Source organism: Mesoplodon mirus (genome assembly GCF_964341445.2).
Source record: "Mesoplodon mirus genome assembly, chromosome: 4".
NCBI lineage: Eukaryota > Metazoa > Chordata > Mammalia > Artiodactyla > Ziphiidae > Mesoplodon > Mesoplodon mirus.
The window spans coordinates 46,586,704-46,604,328 of NC_138979.1; the positions used below are offsets into that span (position 1 = coordinate 46,586,704).

The following is a 17,625-nucleotide window of genomic DNA, read 5'->3' on the forward strand; positions in this document are numbered from 1 at the left end:
TGCTCCCTCTGCTTAGAATTGCATTTCCTCTCTGTGGCTGGCCGATCCCTCGAGCCCTCCCCTCCCCTGCCTCCACCTCTCTTTGCTCTGGTTTCTACCTCTCTTCTCTGCTCACCTAGTACTGCAGCCTTCCCTCTGTCCATTTCCACCTTTAGAGTCTCTGCTCCTTGACAGCAGGACCTATGTCTTTTTGCCTCTTGCATAGCACCAGACATAGTCAGTGCTCAATGTTGAATAAATGAAAAAGTATGTGATAAATATTTAACAGAAGACTTTTAGTTAGCTTAGGAAATGAATGCCCTGACAACAGCCTAAATGTCTATCAATTGGGAAGTTTAAATAACTTATGAATTTAGAGTATGAATAAAAGGCAGCCACAAAGAAAGGTCGCTATATATCTTGACATGTAAAGACCTCCAATAAGTATTTGATAAGAGAAGAAAGTGAGTCACAAACCAACATGTATGATGTGACCCCATTTAGGAAAAGAAACAAATAGTATATTCCACCATCCCTCTAGCACTCTTGTTCCTTTGTTCACCTAGGGTTACTTAAGGTGAGGGGAGTGGGACTGGGAAAGCTGAGGGGGATCCATGTTAAGGAGGACTGTTTATTGCATGCATTTCTTGAATGATTGCGTTTTAACTCAACATTTATTCATTTAATATTTTGTCAGTATGAAAATTATTTAAAATGGTTTTAAAAAGTCATATACTACTTTTTCTCTGACATGATAAGGCCCAATATTTAAAACTTACGGACTGTACTTTGAAATTATAGAAGAGGAAACAAAATGAGTACCTCTTTAAAAGCAGCCATTTGCTTCTGGATTCGGTTTACAAATCGCCATTGTATTACAAGACTAAAAGAAACAAAACATTTCATCTTTTTCACAGGAAAAAAGGAAAACTGTTAAGGTACATGTATTCTGGTTAGAAACAAAAAATAAAGACTAGCTAAGCCCAAGGCAAAAACTGAACATGAGTGAGTAATATGACATGGTTACAGAAAGAAAAAAAGAACATTGAGGCTCTGACTCTGGGGTAAGAGAAAGAAGGTACAAAGAGTCTTCCCAGAAAGAAGTATAAAATTATTTCCAATAAAGAATTTACTAAATAGAGTAAAATACTTACAACAAAATACTTACTAAATATATTCCTTTTTGTTCTTATTGGTGACGACTATTTCTGATCCGCCATTTTTCAACTCATGTTGATGGGTCTAAAATTAAGCATGATGCCTTGATATGTTATTTTAGTGAAAAAAATTAAGTATAAATATGATAGTTATACCAGAAACCTGGTGTTTTAAATTAAATCCATTCAAAAGCTAAGAAAACTTGAAATATTAGTTTTACTAAAATAAATATGGAATGAGTCAAATGTTAAAGCAGCAGAAATTCTTTCTGAGAGACAGCTTTCGTTACTGGAAAATAAATTTAAAAATAGAGTGCAGAAATATGTTGAGTATATGCATTATTTAACATCTAAACTTAAGTTATAACATTTCACCTAAGTTATTAAACTTAAGTTCTGAAGTTCCACAATTTATGTACCATTTTAATTAATCAAAATTTACAAACCTGTCCAAAAAGTTCTTCATCTATGACAAACCTGAGGTCCAGTTCTGTTGGATCGTTTTCAAGAATCCATCTTAGTGAATTGTAATACTCACTATCCTAAATGGGAAAGATTGCATATTTAAAATTTGTATATAGAAAGAAGATACCTGAATCTGCAGAGAAAGTATGCTGAGGGTCTGAATCACTGGACAAAAGATGAAAAGGTCAGTTGGACATCTTTTACACACACACACAAGTATTACAAAGAGATGAATGACCAGTAAGTATAAGTGCATATATCAATAGCGTGGTGCCTGCTTAAAAGTTTCAAAGTCTATCTCTGTTTGGAAGTAGTGGAGGTACAGATTTTATTATCCAGTTAAAGGGTCAGTTTTGACATGAAGCCTAACTGCTATGGCTACTCAGGAGCACTCAACACCTGTTTCACATGGCCTGTGAGACTGAAGTGTTTAAGCAGCTCGGAGGAGGCTGTTATTTATACCCGGCCCAGGTTGAAGAAAAATCTCAAATTAAATACAAAACTTCAGTTAACCAACGCCAATAACTGTGCAATTTTATGATTTACGAAGAATTATACTGTTCACACAAATAATGCGTCACAAAAATGGGACTTGGTAACACAGACAGGTCTTGGAATCCATGTGTTCACACACTGTGTGATGCTATTCAGCGTAGGTTACAAAGTTATAGTCAAGGATTTAATCCTTGGGTTTCTGTTTCTTTTATTTATTTTTTTATACAGCAGGTTCTTATTAGTTATCCATTTTATACATATTAGTGTATATATGTCAATCCCAATCTCCCAATTCATCACACCACCACCCACCCCTCACTTTCCCCCCTTGGTGTCCATACGTTTGTTCTCTACACCTGTCTCAATTTCTGCCCTGCAAAAAATGGTTCATCTGTGCCATTTTTTCTAGGTTCCACATATATGCGTTAATATACAACATTTTTTTTCTCTTTCTGCCTTACTTCACTCTGTATGATAGTCTCTAGATCCATCCACGTCTCTACAAATGACCCAATTTCGTTCCTTTTGATGGCTGAGTAATATTCCATTGTATATATGTACCACATCTTCTTTATCCATTCATCTGTCGATGGGCATTTAGGTTGCTTCCATGACCTGGCTATTGTAAATAGTGCTGCAATGAACATTGGGGTGCATGTGTCATTTTTTTTTTTTATGGACCCAGGTTGCCACTTCAGGTGGTCAAAATAAGTCATCAACTTCTTGATTCCTTGAATAAGCATTCTTTGGTGAGCATTTTTTTTAATCCACTAGGGCATATAGGTATAATAAATTTTTTTTGAATTTTATTTATTTTTTTATATAGCAGGTTCTTATTAGTTATCCATTTTATACACATCAGTGTATACATGTCAATCCCAATCTCCAAATTCATCCCACCATGCAGCCCCACCCCACCACCTGCCCCGCCACTTCTCCCCTTGGTGTCCATACGTTTGTTCTCTACATCTGTGTCTCAATTTCTGCCCTGCAAACTGGTTCATCTGTACCATTTTTCTAGGTTCCACATATATGTGTTAATATACGATATTTGTTTTTCTCTTTCTGACTTACTTCACTCTGTATGACAGTCTCTAGATTCATCCACGTCTCTACAAATGACCCAATTTCGCTCCTTTTTATGGCTGAGTAATATTACATTGTATATATGTACCACATCTTCTTTATCAATTTGTCTGTAGATGGGCATTTAGGTTGCTTCCATGTCCTGGCTATTGTAAATTGTGCTGCAATGAACATTGGGGTGCATGTGTCTTTTTGAATTATGGTTTCCTCTGGGTATATGCCCAGTAGTGGGATTGCTGGGTCATATGGTAATTCTATTTTTAGTTTTATAAGGAACCTCCATACTGTTTTCCATACTGGCTGTATCAATTTACATTCCCACCAACAGTGCAAGAGGGTTTCCTTTTCCCCACACCCTCTCCAGCATTTGTTGTTTGTAGATTTTCTGATGATGCCCATTCTAACTGGTGTGAGGTGATACCTCACTGTAGTTTTGATTTGCATTTCTCTAATAATTAGAGATGTTGAGCAGCTTTTGATGTGCTTCTTGGCCATCTGTATGTCTTCTTTGGAGAAATGTCTATTTAGGTCTTCTGCCCATTTTTCATTGGATCGTTTGTTTTTTAATATTGAGCTGCATGAGCTGTTTATATATTTTGGAGATTAATCCTTTGTCAGTTGATTCATTTGCAAATATTTTCTCCCATTCTGAGAGTTGTCTTTTTGTCTTGTTTGCAGTTTCCTTTGCTTTGCAAAAGCTTTTAAGTTTCATTAGGTCCCTTTTGTTTATTTTTGTTTTTATTTCCATTACTGTAGGAGGTGGATCAAAAAAGATCTTGCTGTGATTTATGTCAAAGAGCGTTCTTCCTATGTTTTCCTCTAAGAGTTTAATAGTGTCCAGGCTTACATTTAGGTCTCTAATCCATTTTGAGTTTATTTTTGTGTATGGTGTTAGGGAGTATTCTCATTTCATTCTTTTACATGTAGTTGTCCAGTTTTCCCAGCACCACTTATTGAAGAGACTGTCTTTTTTCCATCGTATATCTTTTCCTCCTTTGTCATAGATAGGTTGACCATAGGTGCTTGGGTTTATCTCTGGGCTTTCTATCCTGTTCCATTGATCTATATTTCTGTTTTTGTGCCAGTACCATATTGTCTTGATTACTGTAGCTTTGTAGTATAGTCTGAAGTCCGGGAGTCTGATTCCTCCAGCTCCGTTTTTTTCCCTCAACACTGCTTTGGCTATTCGGGGTCTTTTGTGTCTCCATACAAATTTTAAGATTTTTTGTTCTAGTTCTGTAAAAAAATGCCACTGGTAATTTGATAGGGATTGCATTGAATCTGTACATTGCTTTGGGTAGTATAGTCATTTTCAAAATATTAATTGTTCCAATCCAAAAACATGGTATATCTCTCCATCTGTTTGTATCATCTTTAATTTCTTTCAACAGTGTCTTATAGTTTTCTGCATACATGTCTTTTGTCTCCTTAGGTAGGTTTATTCCTAGATATTTTATTCTTTTTGTTGCAATGGTAAATGGGAGTGTTTCCTTAATTTCTCTTTCAGATTTTTCATCATTAGTGTATAGGAATGCAAGAGATTTCTTTGCATTAATCTTGTATCTTGCAATTTTACCAAATTCATTGATTAGGTCTAGTAGTTTTCTGGTGGCATCTTTAGGATTCCCTATGTATAGTATCATGTCATCTGCAAACAGTGACAGTTTCACTTCTTTTTCAATTTGTATTCCTTTTCTTTCTTTTTCTCCTCTGATTGCCATGGCTAGGACTTCCAAAACTATGTTGAATAATAGTGGCAAGAGTGGACATCCTTGTCTTCTGTCTGATCTTAGAGGAAATGCTTTCAGGTTTTCACCGTTGAGAATGATGTTTGCTGTAGGTTTGTCATGTATGGCCTTTATTATGTTGAGGTAGGTTCTCTCTATGCCCACTTTCTGGAGAGTTTTTATCATAAATCGGTGTTGAATTTTGTTAATACGGTGTATCAATTTGTTAATATGGTGTATCACACTGATTGATTTGCGTATATTGAAGAGTCCCTGGGAAAAATCCCACTTGATCATGGTGTATGATCCTTTTAATATGTTGTTGGATTCTGTTTGCTAGTATTTGTTGAGGATTTTTCATCTATATTCATCAGTGATACTGGTCTGTAATTTTCTTTGAGTATCTTTGTCTCGTTTTGGTAACAGGGTGATGGTGGCCTCATAGAATGGGTTTGGGAGTGTTCCTTCCTCTGCAATTTTTTGGAAGAGTTTGAGAAGGATGGGTGTTAGCTCTTCTCTAAATGTTGAATAGAATTCACCTGTGAAGCTGTCTGGGCCTGAACTTTTTTTGTTGGAAGATTTTAAATCACAGTTTCAATTTTATTACTTGTGATTGGTCTGTTCATATTTTCTATTTCTTGCTGGTTCAGTCTTGGAAGGTTATACCTTTCTAAGAACCTATCCATTTCTTCCAGGTTGTCCATTTTATTGGCACAGAGTTGCCGGTAATAGTCTCTTAGGATGCTTTGTATTTCTGCAGTGTCTGTTGTAACTTCTTTTTCATTTCTAATTTTATTAATTTGAGTCCTCTCCCTCTTTTTCTTGATGAGTCTGGGTATTGGTTTATGTATTTTGTTTATCTTCTCAAAGAAATAGCTTTTAGTTTTATTTATCTTTGCTATTGTTTTCTTTGTTTCTATTTCATTTATTTCTGCTCTGCTCTTTATGATTTGTTTCCTTCTGCAAATTTTGGGGTTTGTTCTTCATTCTCTAGTTCCTTTAGGTGTAAGGCTAGATTGTTTATTTGAGATTTTTCTTGTTTCTTGAGGTAGGCTTGTATAGCTATAAACTTCCCTTTTAGAACTGCTTTTGCTGCATCCCATAGGTTTTGGATCATCGAGTTTTCGTTATCATTTGTCTCTAGGTATTTTCTGATCTCCTCTTTGATTTCTTCAGTGATCTCATGGTTATTTAGTAACGCATTGCTTAGCCTCCATGTGTTTGTGTTTTTTACATTTTTCCCCCCTGTAATTGATTTGTAATCTGATAGCATTGTGGTCAGAAAAGATGCTTGATATGATTTCAATTTTTTTGAATTTAGTGAGGCTTAACTTGTGATCCAAGGTGTGATCTATCCTGGAGAATGTTCCATGCACACTTGAGAAGAAAGTGTAATCTGCTGTTTTTGGATGGAATGTCCTATAAATATCAATAAAATCTACCTGGTATTGTGTCATTTAAAGCTCCTGTTTCCTTATTAATTTTCTGTTTGGATGGTCTGTCCATTGGTGTAAGTGAGGTGTTAAAGTCCCCCACTATTATTGTGTTACTGTTGATTTCCTCTTTTATAGCTGTTAGCAGTTGCCTTATGTATTGAGGTGCTCCTGTGTTGGGTGCATATATATTTATAATTGTTATATCTTCTTCTTGGATTGATCCCTTGATCATTATGTAGTGTCCTTCCTTGTCTCTTGTAACATTCTTTGTTTTAAAGTCTATTTTATCTGATATGAGTATTGCTACTCCAGCTTTCTTTTGATTTCCATTTGCATGGAATATCTTTTTCCATCCCCTCACTTTCAGTCTGAATGTGTCCCTAGGTCTGAAGTGGGTCTCTTGTAGACAGCATATATATGGGTCTTGTTTTTGTATCCATTCAGCGAGCCTGTGTCTTTCAGCTGGAGCATTTAATCCATTCACGTTTAAGGTAATTATCGATATGTATGCTCCTATTACCATTTTCTTAATTGTTACAGGTTTCTGTTTGTAGGTCCTTTTTTGTCTTGTGTTTCCCACCTAGAGAGGTTCCTTTAGCATTTGTTGTAGAGCTGGTTTTGTGGTGCTGAATTCTCTTAGCTTTTGCTTGTCTGTAAAGCTTTTGATATCTCCGTTGAATCTGACTGAGATCCTTGCTGGTGAGAGTAATCTTGGTTGTAGGTTCTTTCCTTTCATCACTTTAAGTGTATCATGCCACTCCCTTCTGGCTTGTAGAGTTTCTGCTGAGAAATCAGCTGTTAACCTTATGGGAGTTCCCTCGTATGTTATTGGTCATTTTTCCCTTGTTGCTTTCAATAGTTTCTCTGTGTCTTTAATTTTTGCCAATTTGATTACTATGTGTCAGTGTGTTTCTCCTTGGGTTTATCCTGCCTGGGACACTCTGTGCTTCCTGGACTTGGGTGGCTATTTCCTTTCCCATGTTAGGGAAGTTTTTGATTATATCTCTTCAAATATTTTCTCAGGTCCTTTCTCTCTCTCTTCTCCTTCTGGGACCCCTGTAATGAGAATGTTGTTGCGTTTACTGTTGTCCCAGAGGTCTCTTAGGCTGTCTTCATTTCTTTTCATTCTTTTTTCTTTATTCTGTTCCACGGCAGTGAATTCCACCATTCTGTCTTCCAGGTCACTTATCCGTTCTTCTCCCTCAGTTATTGTGCTATTGATTCCTTCTAGTGGTTTTTTTATTTTTCATTTCAGTTATTGTATGTTCATCTCTGTTTTGTTTGTTCTTTAATTTTTCTAGGTTAAACATTTCTTGCATCTTCTCATTCTTTGCCTCCATTCTTTTTCCGAGGTCCTGGATCAACTTCACTATCATTATTCTGAATTCTTTTTGTGGCATGTTTCCTATCTCCACTTCATTTAGTTGTTTATCTGGGGTTTTATCTTGTTCCTCTATCTGGTACATAGCCCTCTGCCTTTCATCTTGCCTATCTTTCTGTGAATGTAGTTTTTGTTCCACAGGCTGCAGGATTGTAGTTCTTGCTTCTGCTGTCTGCCCTCTGGTGGATGAGGCTATCTAAGAGGCTTGTGCAAGTTTCCTGATGGGAGGGACTGGTGGTGGGTAGAGCTGGCTGTTGCTCTGGTGGGCAGAACTCAGTAGAACTTTAATCTGCTTGTCTGCTGATGGGTGGGGCTGGGTTCCCTCCCTGTTGGTTGTTTGACCTGAGGCAACCCAGCACTGGAGACTACCGGGCTCTTTGGTGGGGCTAATGGTGGACTCTGGGAGGGCTCATGCCAAGGAGTACTTCCCAGAACTTCTGCTGCCAGTGTCCTTGTCCTCACGGTGAGACACAGCCACCCCCCGCCTCTGCAGGAGACCCTCCAACACTAGCAGGTAGGTCTGGTTCAGTCTCCTATGGGGTCACTGCTCCTTCCCCTGGGTCCCCATGTGCAAACTACTTTGTGTGTGCCCTCCAAGAGTGGAGTCTCTGTTTACCCCAGTCCTGTCAAAGTCCTGCAATCAAATCCCACTAGCCTTCAAAGTGTGATTCTCTAGGAATTCCTCTTCCCTTTGCCGGACCCCCAGGTTGGAAAGCCTGACGTGGGGCTCAGAACCTTCACTCCAGTGGGTGGACTTCTGTGGTATTAGTGTTCTCCAGTTTGTGAGTCACCCACCCAGCAGTTATAGGATTTGATTTTATTGTGATTGCGCCCCTCCTACCATCTCATCCTGGCTTCCCCCTTGTCTTTGGATGTGAGGTATCTTTTTTGGTGAGTTCCAGTGTCTTCCTGTCTTCCTGCTTGTTCAGCAGTTAGTTGTGATTCTGGTGCTCTCCTGCAAGCCAATCTTTTTATCAGGTTTCTGTTTCTTTGTAGTAGCCTAATCTCAAGGCCTTGCTTTTGGACTGCCATTTTGAAAACATATGCCATTCATCACAAATAATCACCATTCAAAAACTGATGCAAGAGATGCGTAAAACTGATGTATAACATGTTGAAGTATTTAGGGAGATGTTTACTGATATATGCAACTTTCTTTGAAATGCATCAAAAAACCAAGATGGATTGATGGATGGGGGTGTGGACAAGTGAGTACAGATAAAAAGCCAATTGTGTAATCTGGGTGGTGGATATGCACATAGCCATTGTAAAATACTTTCAACTTCATTATATGTTAGAAAATTTTCATAATAAAATGTTGGGGAAAATGTTCATTTGTATTTTGGAACATCTATTGATTTTTTTTCATTATTAAAAGGTAAGCCTGTAAAATATTCAGTTGCCTGTTATATCATACTTTATATTATAAGTGAAAAAGACATACCACTGATTCCATATCATGAAGTGTGATTGGCTTGTGCAGCATCATCTTGTAAAATGGGCGGATGAAAAAGCCTTGTAAAAAATCAAATATATTCAACATGATTACCAAGTGAAAGAAATCAGATAATTACATTAAAAAAAAGTTTTGTGCTTAATACTAACCATCCAACAGTTTGCCGTGATAAACTGCCATCCCAGCTACCCGGCCAATAAACTTGAAGTAAGAGAGGTGATCTTCATTACACAATCCAGAGTTGGGATTTATCTGTAGGGTATAATTATCCCTGTAAAGATAACCACATTTAAATGTTCCTTTCTATATATATATTTTTTTTTTTTTCCGTACGCGGGCCTCTCACTGTTGTGGCCTCTCCCGTTGCGGAGCACAGGCTCCGGATGCGCAGGCTCAGCGGCCATGACTCACGGGCCCAGCCGCTCCGCGGCATATGGGATCCTCCCAGACCGGGGCACGAACCCGTATCCCCTGCATCGGCAGGCGGACTCTCAACCACTGCGCCACCAGGGAGGCCCCCTTTCTATATTTCATACAACAATTTTAATATGACAAATAACTGTAAATCATCTCCCTCTTTCCAGAGTTGTTTACCTCTGTTAGAACCATATTACACCATTGGATTTAATGGTTTTAAAAATAGTCATTTTGATCAAAAGGTGGAAACAATCCAAAATGTTATTGAAAGATAAATGGATAAACAAAATGTGGTATATACACATAATGGGGTATTATATAGCCTTCAAAAAGGAGGAAATTCTACCACATGCTGCTACATGGATAAAACCTTGAAGACATTATGCTAATGAAGTCAGTTACAAAAAAACAAATACTGTATGATTCTCCTTATATGAGGTACTGAGAATAGTCAAATTCATAGAGACAGAAAGTAGAATGGTTAATGCCAGGGAATGGGGGAGATAGTGTTTAAACGGTACGGAGTTTCAGTTTGGGATGATGGAAAAGATCTGCAGATGGATGGTGGTGATGGTTACACAACAATGAATGTATTGTACTTAATGCCACTGAACTATATACTTAAAATGATAAAAATGGTAAATTTTATGTTATGTATATTTCACAATTTAAAAAAGTAATTTCTGAAACAACATTAGTTACAGTCTCCCTTTTCTGACACATTGTGATGTACATTTTCCTTGCATCATATCACTGTTACTTTCAAAACAGTGATTTTCTTTCTGTATACAGTCATTGTAAAGGTACTTACGTAGCAGAATATTCAAACAACCCATAATAAGGGTTAAACATTTCCTTCGAAATCAGAAAGAACCATTCTCTGGCGACTCCTCCATAATCTAGTCCCTTTTCGCCATCAAACTCAATCCACAGTCTAGCCTTGAGGAAGTCTGCTCTCTTGACCCCCATAATTCTCCTGTAAGAGTCCTCAAGGACAGTTGCACGGCGAAGTTTCATTTCAAATTTGTTTGGAATGTCATTCTGAAAACCCAGAGAAGAGAGACTAATGGTTTAGATCAATTCAACAAGACGACACATTTCTCTCATGAACGTTATAAAATTCATTGTATTCTATCCTGTGCCCAAGATCCCTTTTCAGGGAAAACAGGACTAGGTATATTGTCTGTATTTCCTCCACAGTATGAAAGAACTCATGCATTTTCTCTAGTCACTTAATTACATAGACTTCTGATTTTCACATCTAAAGAAGCAGCTACTGATGGTGGTAATAAGGCTCACGTGAAGGCACTTCATGAACCGTCCTTTCCATCTTAAGATCCAATGAAGAAGACCATTCTGTGACCTGCAGTCAGTCTAGCCACTGCCTGCTACTTGTGTGCCTGTTGGCTCAGGGTTCTTCCCTGCCCTCCACTTTTCCTCCTTGGAGCCTGCCCGCTTCACTCATTAACAGGTGCTAACATTTACAGACTGTGCCAGTACTGTTCCCAGCATTTTCATGGGTTAACTCATTTACTCCTCATAATAACACTATGAAGAAGCTACTATTATTGTCTTCATTTTATGGGTGAAGAAACTAAAGATACAAGTTAAGAAAGTCTTAGCTCCTGAGTCTCTGTTCTTAGTGAATAAGCTCCGTTGCCTCACTCATCTTTTGTACATACTTTGCTTATATGACAAATGTAGACAACTATGCTTTTAGGCAGACCTTGTTGTAAATTACATAGAAATATATCTGAATATTTTATTCTTGAGTTCTTTGTGTGCAACGTTCATGTGGAAACCATGAAAAGAAAACATACTATAAATATCCTGTCACTTCAAAAAGAGGGTTAGCTCTAAGGGAAAAAAAAATCAATTTCACTCTCAATATATTTAAGAAAAGTGGAAAGCCCTATAGAAACATAATAATACAAGCAGTTTATATAGCGATATAAGCATAACATAGTTTCCTCTGCTGCTTATGCAATTTAAAAGAGTGGTAAGATTGGAGAAAAGGAATTTTAGAATTTTAGGCACTAGGCAAACAGTGCAGGTGACTCAGCAAGCATTTACTGAAGGCCCGCTCTGGGCTAGGCCCATGCTAGGTAGGTATCGCAGTGGGGCCAGAGATGGGAGGAAAAGGGAATAAAAACATGGCATAAGATGTGGTCACTTTCTCAAGGAGTTTATAATTTTGTGTGTGTGTGAGAAACAAATGTAAATGTTACTAATTCTGAGATTTAAAAGAGTAGGAAAATTGCTAAAAATAGAAATAGAAGCAAAGTTCTTGTGGGCAAAAAGACTGAGCTATGAATTACAAGTGAGACGATCAAGGAAGCTTCAAGAGGGGAAGGGAGAGGGCTTCCCTGGTGGCGCAGTGGTTGGGAGTCCGCCTGCCGATGCGGGGGACGCGGGTTCGTGCCCCGGTCCGGGAGGATCCCACATGCCGCGGAGCGGCTGGGCCCATGAGCCATGGCAGCTGAGCCTGCGCGTCCGGAGCCTGTGCTCCGCAACGGGAGAGGCCGCAGCAGTGAGAGGCCTGCATACCGCAAAAAAAAGAAAAAAAAAAAAAAAAAAAGAGGGGAAGGGACTGAGCAGCAGCATGCAGGAGGGGTCTAAGCCATCTGACAGCTGGACGGTACAGAAGGAGGAGGGGAGGGAGGGGAGGGAGGGGAGGGAGGGGAGGGATTAGAGTGCAAGAAGGTGCAGAAGCAGTCTGAGGCCACAGTGTAGACAGGCTGATCAGGAAGAGCTGCTGAGCAGGAAGCCACAGGATGGGACTGGTGGGTTCTCAGAGGCTGATGGCGTCGAGTGTAAAGGGTGTTTTTAAGGAGAGACAAGAAACGTGCTGGTCAGTGAAAGACCCCTGAAACAGATGGTGTGAGAGAAGACGAATGGACCATGTGAGTGAGCAGTGGCAACGAAGAGAGGGCTGAAGGAGAACTTTCCACCTCTGAGCTGAGTGGTGGACCATGCATGGGTACTAGAGTCAGGGGACACTGTGTTCAAGTCCCAGCTTCACCTCACACATCTTTTCGAAGGCTTAATTTCCTCACCTATAAAATAGGGACAATAACAATACTGACCCTCAGGGAGCTGTTTCAGGACTTACTAGGATAACGCATTTCTTGCGCTGACACGATACCAGGCATGCAGTGATCTCAGTAGTGATCAGCCACCCTTATTCCTAACTAATGAGAAGTTAAGGATGAGGCAGAAGAAAAGGTTAAAGACAGCTCAAAGCTTTGGAGCACTGATTTAGATATTTTCATCTCCATCTTGCTCTTTTGCTGTGATGTGTCCAGATAGGGATTTTATTTTTTAAATCCTGCTTGGGAAATTTTGTTAAACTGAGGATTCAGATTCTCAGCCTCTTTCTCAGGCTCTCCAGTCTCTCTTTCTGGAGCAGCTTCATGCTTCTTAAGCTTTCTTTCATAATTTTAATCTTTTTATGTATCTTTGTTGCATTCTGGGTAATTTCTTCTCTTAATCACCAATCTGATATGTCAGGTGGCTTAAGAGCATGGACTCTGGCGCTAGACCACTTTGTTTCTGGCTTTGCCACTAATAACCATGGAACTTGATCACACTGCCTAATTTCTCTGAGCCTCAGTTTCCTCAATCTAAAATGTGATAATAATAGTCCCTTCCTTATAGAGTTATTGTAGAGATTACACGTAGATAATACATGTAACTTGTTAAGAAAAATGCCTGGTATGTAGTGAAAGCTCAATAAATATTACTGCTTTCATTATGGTTTTTGTGTTATGTGACCTGTTGCCTCATCAACCATTAGATACTGTAACATGCTTATAAGTGTTCAGACTGGCAAATGGAGAAGCTAGTGCTTCTATTCCACCAGTACATTGTCATTGAGAATGAAAATATTTACCAGACAAGTAACTCAAAATAGATTTAAAATCCCAAATAATTTTAAGAAGTAGAAAACAAATTTCCAGAGTGATTTTAACATAAAATTATTATTGAAAATGAGTTTAAAACATTGATGACATTTTAGGGCTTTATTCAGGCATAAAATATCTGCACTAAAAAACTATCATATTTCATTTTTTTTGTTAAATTTAGGATGAGAAAATCTGTGGAAGCAGACCCACCATCTTGAATCTGGAAAAGCAGGCTTCAGGCTTGGAAGGCAAGTAAGTGTAACCCAATATAGCCACCTAGTGGCAGTACTCCTAAACTGCAGGGCAAGGGGAAAAGCACGAGCAAGTTAGACTAGGCATTAAAACATGGTCATCACCTTCACAGATATAGAGAACAAATTAGTGGCTACCAGGGGGAGAGGGAAGGGCGGAGGGGCAATACAGAGTTGGGGGGGAAGGGTTATTATGGAGTTACATGAAATCGTGTGTGTGAAACCTTTGAAAACTAAAGCACTATGGAATTTAAAGAATCTTTCAATCAGTTAAAAAAAATTACTAAAAAAAAATAGTCATCACCAACAGAAATGAAATAGATGGGCGGATGAGTTTAGTTCCAAACATAATGAATTTGTGGTGATGGAAGAGAGAGTAGTGAACATTTCTGATAAGCAGAAGGAGATAAGCAATAAGAGGACTGCTCCAACCACAGCTGTACTGTCAAATTATGCAGAGATATATTATATTTGAAGCTGTAAATAATGAATGACTAACACTGGAAAACAATAGTCAAAGCAGAAAAGGAATCCAGAGAGTCCTCCTACACAATTAAGTCCAGGCCTGGGGATAATCTCCTGAGCTACTCTTGCTTAGTTTCTACAAAACCCAAACCCCACAAACCCACGAGGAAACCAGGTTAGAGCTCTTTAAAAGCACACTTCTAATACTATTTTTCTATATTACAAGGTATATTGAAAAATAAAGACATAAAATAACTGTGGTCTCTAATCATATATTACAGGTACTCAAAAAATACACATCCTTTCCCTAAAAGAAACTATTCAAAGTTGTTAATATATAGAATAAATTGTTACTTTTTAAAATGCATTTCCCATGCTTTCAGTCTATATGACAATCACTCCTAAGAACTCGTTTTAAGTATCACTAACCTGCTTCTTCAACTTTCTTCGGAAGAACTCATACTTTCTTTTGTAATCCCTGGAGTAGGGCACTGCCTTGAGTTGAAAATTTTGGAAAAATAAAGAAGGTTTAAGTTGTTTCATTCTGGAACAATTTTAAAAACTCCCCTCTGGGTATTTGATGAACATAAGTTAAAGGCATTAAAAGAGAATATTTGAAAAGAAGAGTTTAATTCAAAGAAAAACCATATATACAATTAAAAAAATTTTAATTTCTCTGTTTAAGATAAAATTGTATTCAGCAATTCTTATGGCTGTAATTTTCATCAGGCAATACTCTTGAAATGCAACAGGCCAGAAACAGGAAATGTCTTCCAAGTAGAGAAATATTAGAAATGAAAATTTCCATTTCTAAAGAGGCTTTCAAAGGGATTTCTTCCTTAAAGGAGCAATTTGAAAAATATACTTTTTGCTTGAACTCTGAGGAGTTGCCTTTTTTATCCATTACTTTAAAAGACTAAACATGAGTCAGAAGAGTAATCTACAAGAACTGTATCTTCAATTTTACTTATTTTTGTGAATTAGCAAACAGTTAAAATCTGAAAAACTAGGGCTTCCCTGGTGGTGCAGTGGTTGAGGGTCTGCCTGCCGATGCAGGGGACATGGGTTCGAGCCCTGGTCTGGGAAGATCCCACATGCCGCGGAGCGGCTGGCCCCGTGAGCCACAATTACTGAGCCTGCGCGTCTGGAGCCTGTGCTCCGCAACAAGAGAGGCCGTGATGGTGAGAGGCCCGTGCACCGCGATGAGGAGCGGCCCCCGCTTGCCGCAACTAGAGAAAGCCCTCACACAGAAACGAAGACCCAATACAGCCATAAATAAATAAATAAATAAAAATTAAAAAAAAAAAAAAGAAAGAATGTAGGCTCATGTCTTAAAAAAAAAATCTGAAAAACTAAAGTTGGAAAAAGAAGCTATATAAAAGAGGAAAATGATTTTCCTATCGTTAATCTGACTCAAGAGTAGTGTAAACATCATACATGGTAATAATTGTACTTAAATGTGAGTACGTCTTATATACCGGTATTTACAGTGATTTCAACTAAAAAGTCCAAGTCATGACCCTGAGTTGATAGGGTGCTCTCTGCTTCCTCACCAGATACACTCTTGGCTCCTTTGATCTGCTGAGGATTGCCAGCCTTCTTCTTCAGACAAGTACCAGCCTGAGCACGGCAGACCACTGCCTTAGTATTTGACTATCTGGCTCACTGGTCTCACAAGGTTGCTGTGCAGAGTAAGGATAATGACTTTATATGTTCTTTTCAAATAATTGAGATCTGGTGTATGGGCGGTGGGGAGAGGGGAGATCTGCAAATGTGCTTTCCTCTCAATACCTTTAGTGCTATGTCCTTGATCAAACACCCTTGAAGAGACAGGTAAGGGGACAACCCCATCAGAGGATCCTGATACAAAGAAACTTACTGGTCCAGTTATTGCTACATTCTGCAACCGAGGATCTTCCCATTGCGTTCTTTTTATATCTGAAGAAAGAGAGAAAAAAAGATGTTCTCCATCCTCACGCACAAAATTCGATACTGCAAAAGATAATGTAATGAAAATAATCACATTGCACATACTGTGATTTATGTAGAAGATTCTTCCATCGGTGTGAGTTCTTTCTTCCCATCCTGGCTATAATGAAGAATATATTTCAATTATGTTAGGAAACGGTTTTCGATGTATGGGCAGAGAAATAGATTTGGTTATATGGTTGATTTAATTTGCATATTCCACTCTTAGTAGAAGACATCAACACTTCAACAATAATATTAATTATAGTTGTTAAAGAACTACTGTATTCCAAAATACAAATGTTTGAGATAGCCAAGTTAGATGGGTAGCAGTTCTAGAAACTTACAGGTAAAGGCCCCAGGTCATTGGATGAATCAAGTGATGTCTTTCCTCTCACATGAGCTGGAATTTTCAGTCTTGGATCTTCCTTTTTTGGTAGAGTAAATAAAGAAAACAATACACACACACAAGCTTTAAAATCATGAAAGTCAATCTGTTATTATGTTTTCTAATATCAATGGATATCACTTTTATTTCTTTTGCTTACTCTATGAAATAATAGGTTCTCATCTAAAATCTATCACTCACAGACTACAATATTCAGTTCTCAGATCTCAGAGGAGGATCAGTATTAACTCACTACCTCTTTCACAGAAACCATTCGGAGTATCTTGCCCACTCTTTATGGATTGTGTCACTGCTTGGGGCTCTTCTCTAAATAAAAACTGGTGTAAGAGTGGGACATAAAACTGGAGCACATGTTACTTCTGAGGCCCTGAACATGCTTCTAGGCACCTAGCTGCTAAGGTGTTAATTTATTAATATTTTTGAAAGATAGGAAGGTAAGCACAAAAAGGTTATTAAAGGCAATTCAAATTGTTGAAAGAAAGAACAAAATTTAATTTATTTTGATTTATTGATGTATATTATAATTTTAATATTATTTTCTTAAATAATTTATTGTATAATTTTAGTTTTATTTAGGTATATTGGTGTTTTCAACAAATTTATTAATCAAAATCTCTTCATCTGCTGCTGATTTTCAGTAATTTTTCAATTAGTGGTGAATCAACTGCTCAACAACTTTAAGCCTTATCTTAACATAAAAATACCTATTCTACCTAGTCTCATAAGTTTTTTTGGGTACTATGAGATATGGATTCAAAAGTACTTTGGAACTATAAGCTTCATATAAAGGGAAAGGATTATGACTAAATATCTTCCTTAGTATTCATGGCTAGTGAGCTAAAAACTGCAAACATGGTAATTCCCTGGCAGTCCAACGGTTAGGACTCCACACTTCCACTGCAGGGGGCGTGGGTTCGATCCCTGGTTGGGGAACTAAGATCCCACAAGTTGCACAGTGTGACCAAACACACACACACACACAAAGACAAACAAATAAAAAAACAAAAAACCCCCAGAACTGCAAACAG

The 17,625-nt window shown here is 38.1% G+C and overlaps 1 protein-coding gene across 5 annotated transcripts in view; it reads right to left on the reverse strand.

The window, feature by feature from the left end:
• NEDD4 (NEDD4 E3 ubiquitin protein ligase) overlaps nt 1–17,625 on the reverse strand; it is a 155,162-nt gene that overhangs the window by 14,680 nt on the left and 122,857 nt on the right. For all 5 annotated transcript variants that reach the window (XM_082617088.1, XM_082617089.1, XM_082617087.1 and 2 more), the window contains 10 exons: nt 16,536–16,616; nt 16,255–16,309; nt 16,100–16,158; nt 14,650–14,715; nt 10,411–10,640; nt 9,332–9,453; nt 9,171–9,241; nt 1,583–1,678; nt 1,148–1,221; nt 802–862 (listed from right to left, as the gene is read on the reverse strand). In XM_082617088.1, coding sequence (XP_082473214.1) covers nt 802–862; nt 1,148–1,221; nt 1,583–1,678; nt 9,171–9,241; nt 9,332–9,453; nt 10,411–10,640; nt 14,650–14,715; nt 16,100–16,158; nt 16,255–16,309; nt 16,536–16,616 — 915 coding nt within the window. The remainder of the gene's footprint in view (nt 1–801; nt 863–1,147; nt 1,222–1,582; nt 1,679–9,170; nt 9,242–9,331; nt 9,454–10,410; nt 10,641–14,649; nt 14,716–16,099; nt 16,159–16,254; nt 16,310–16,535; nt 16,617–17,625) is intronic.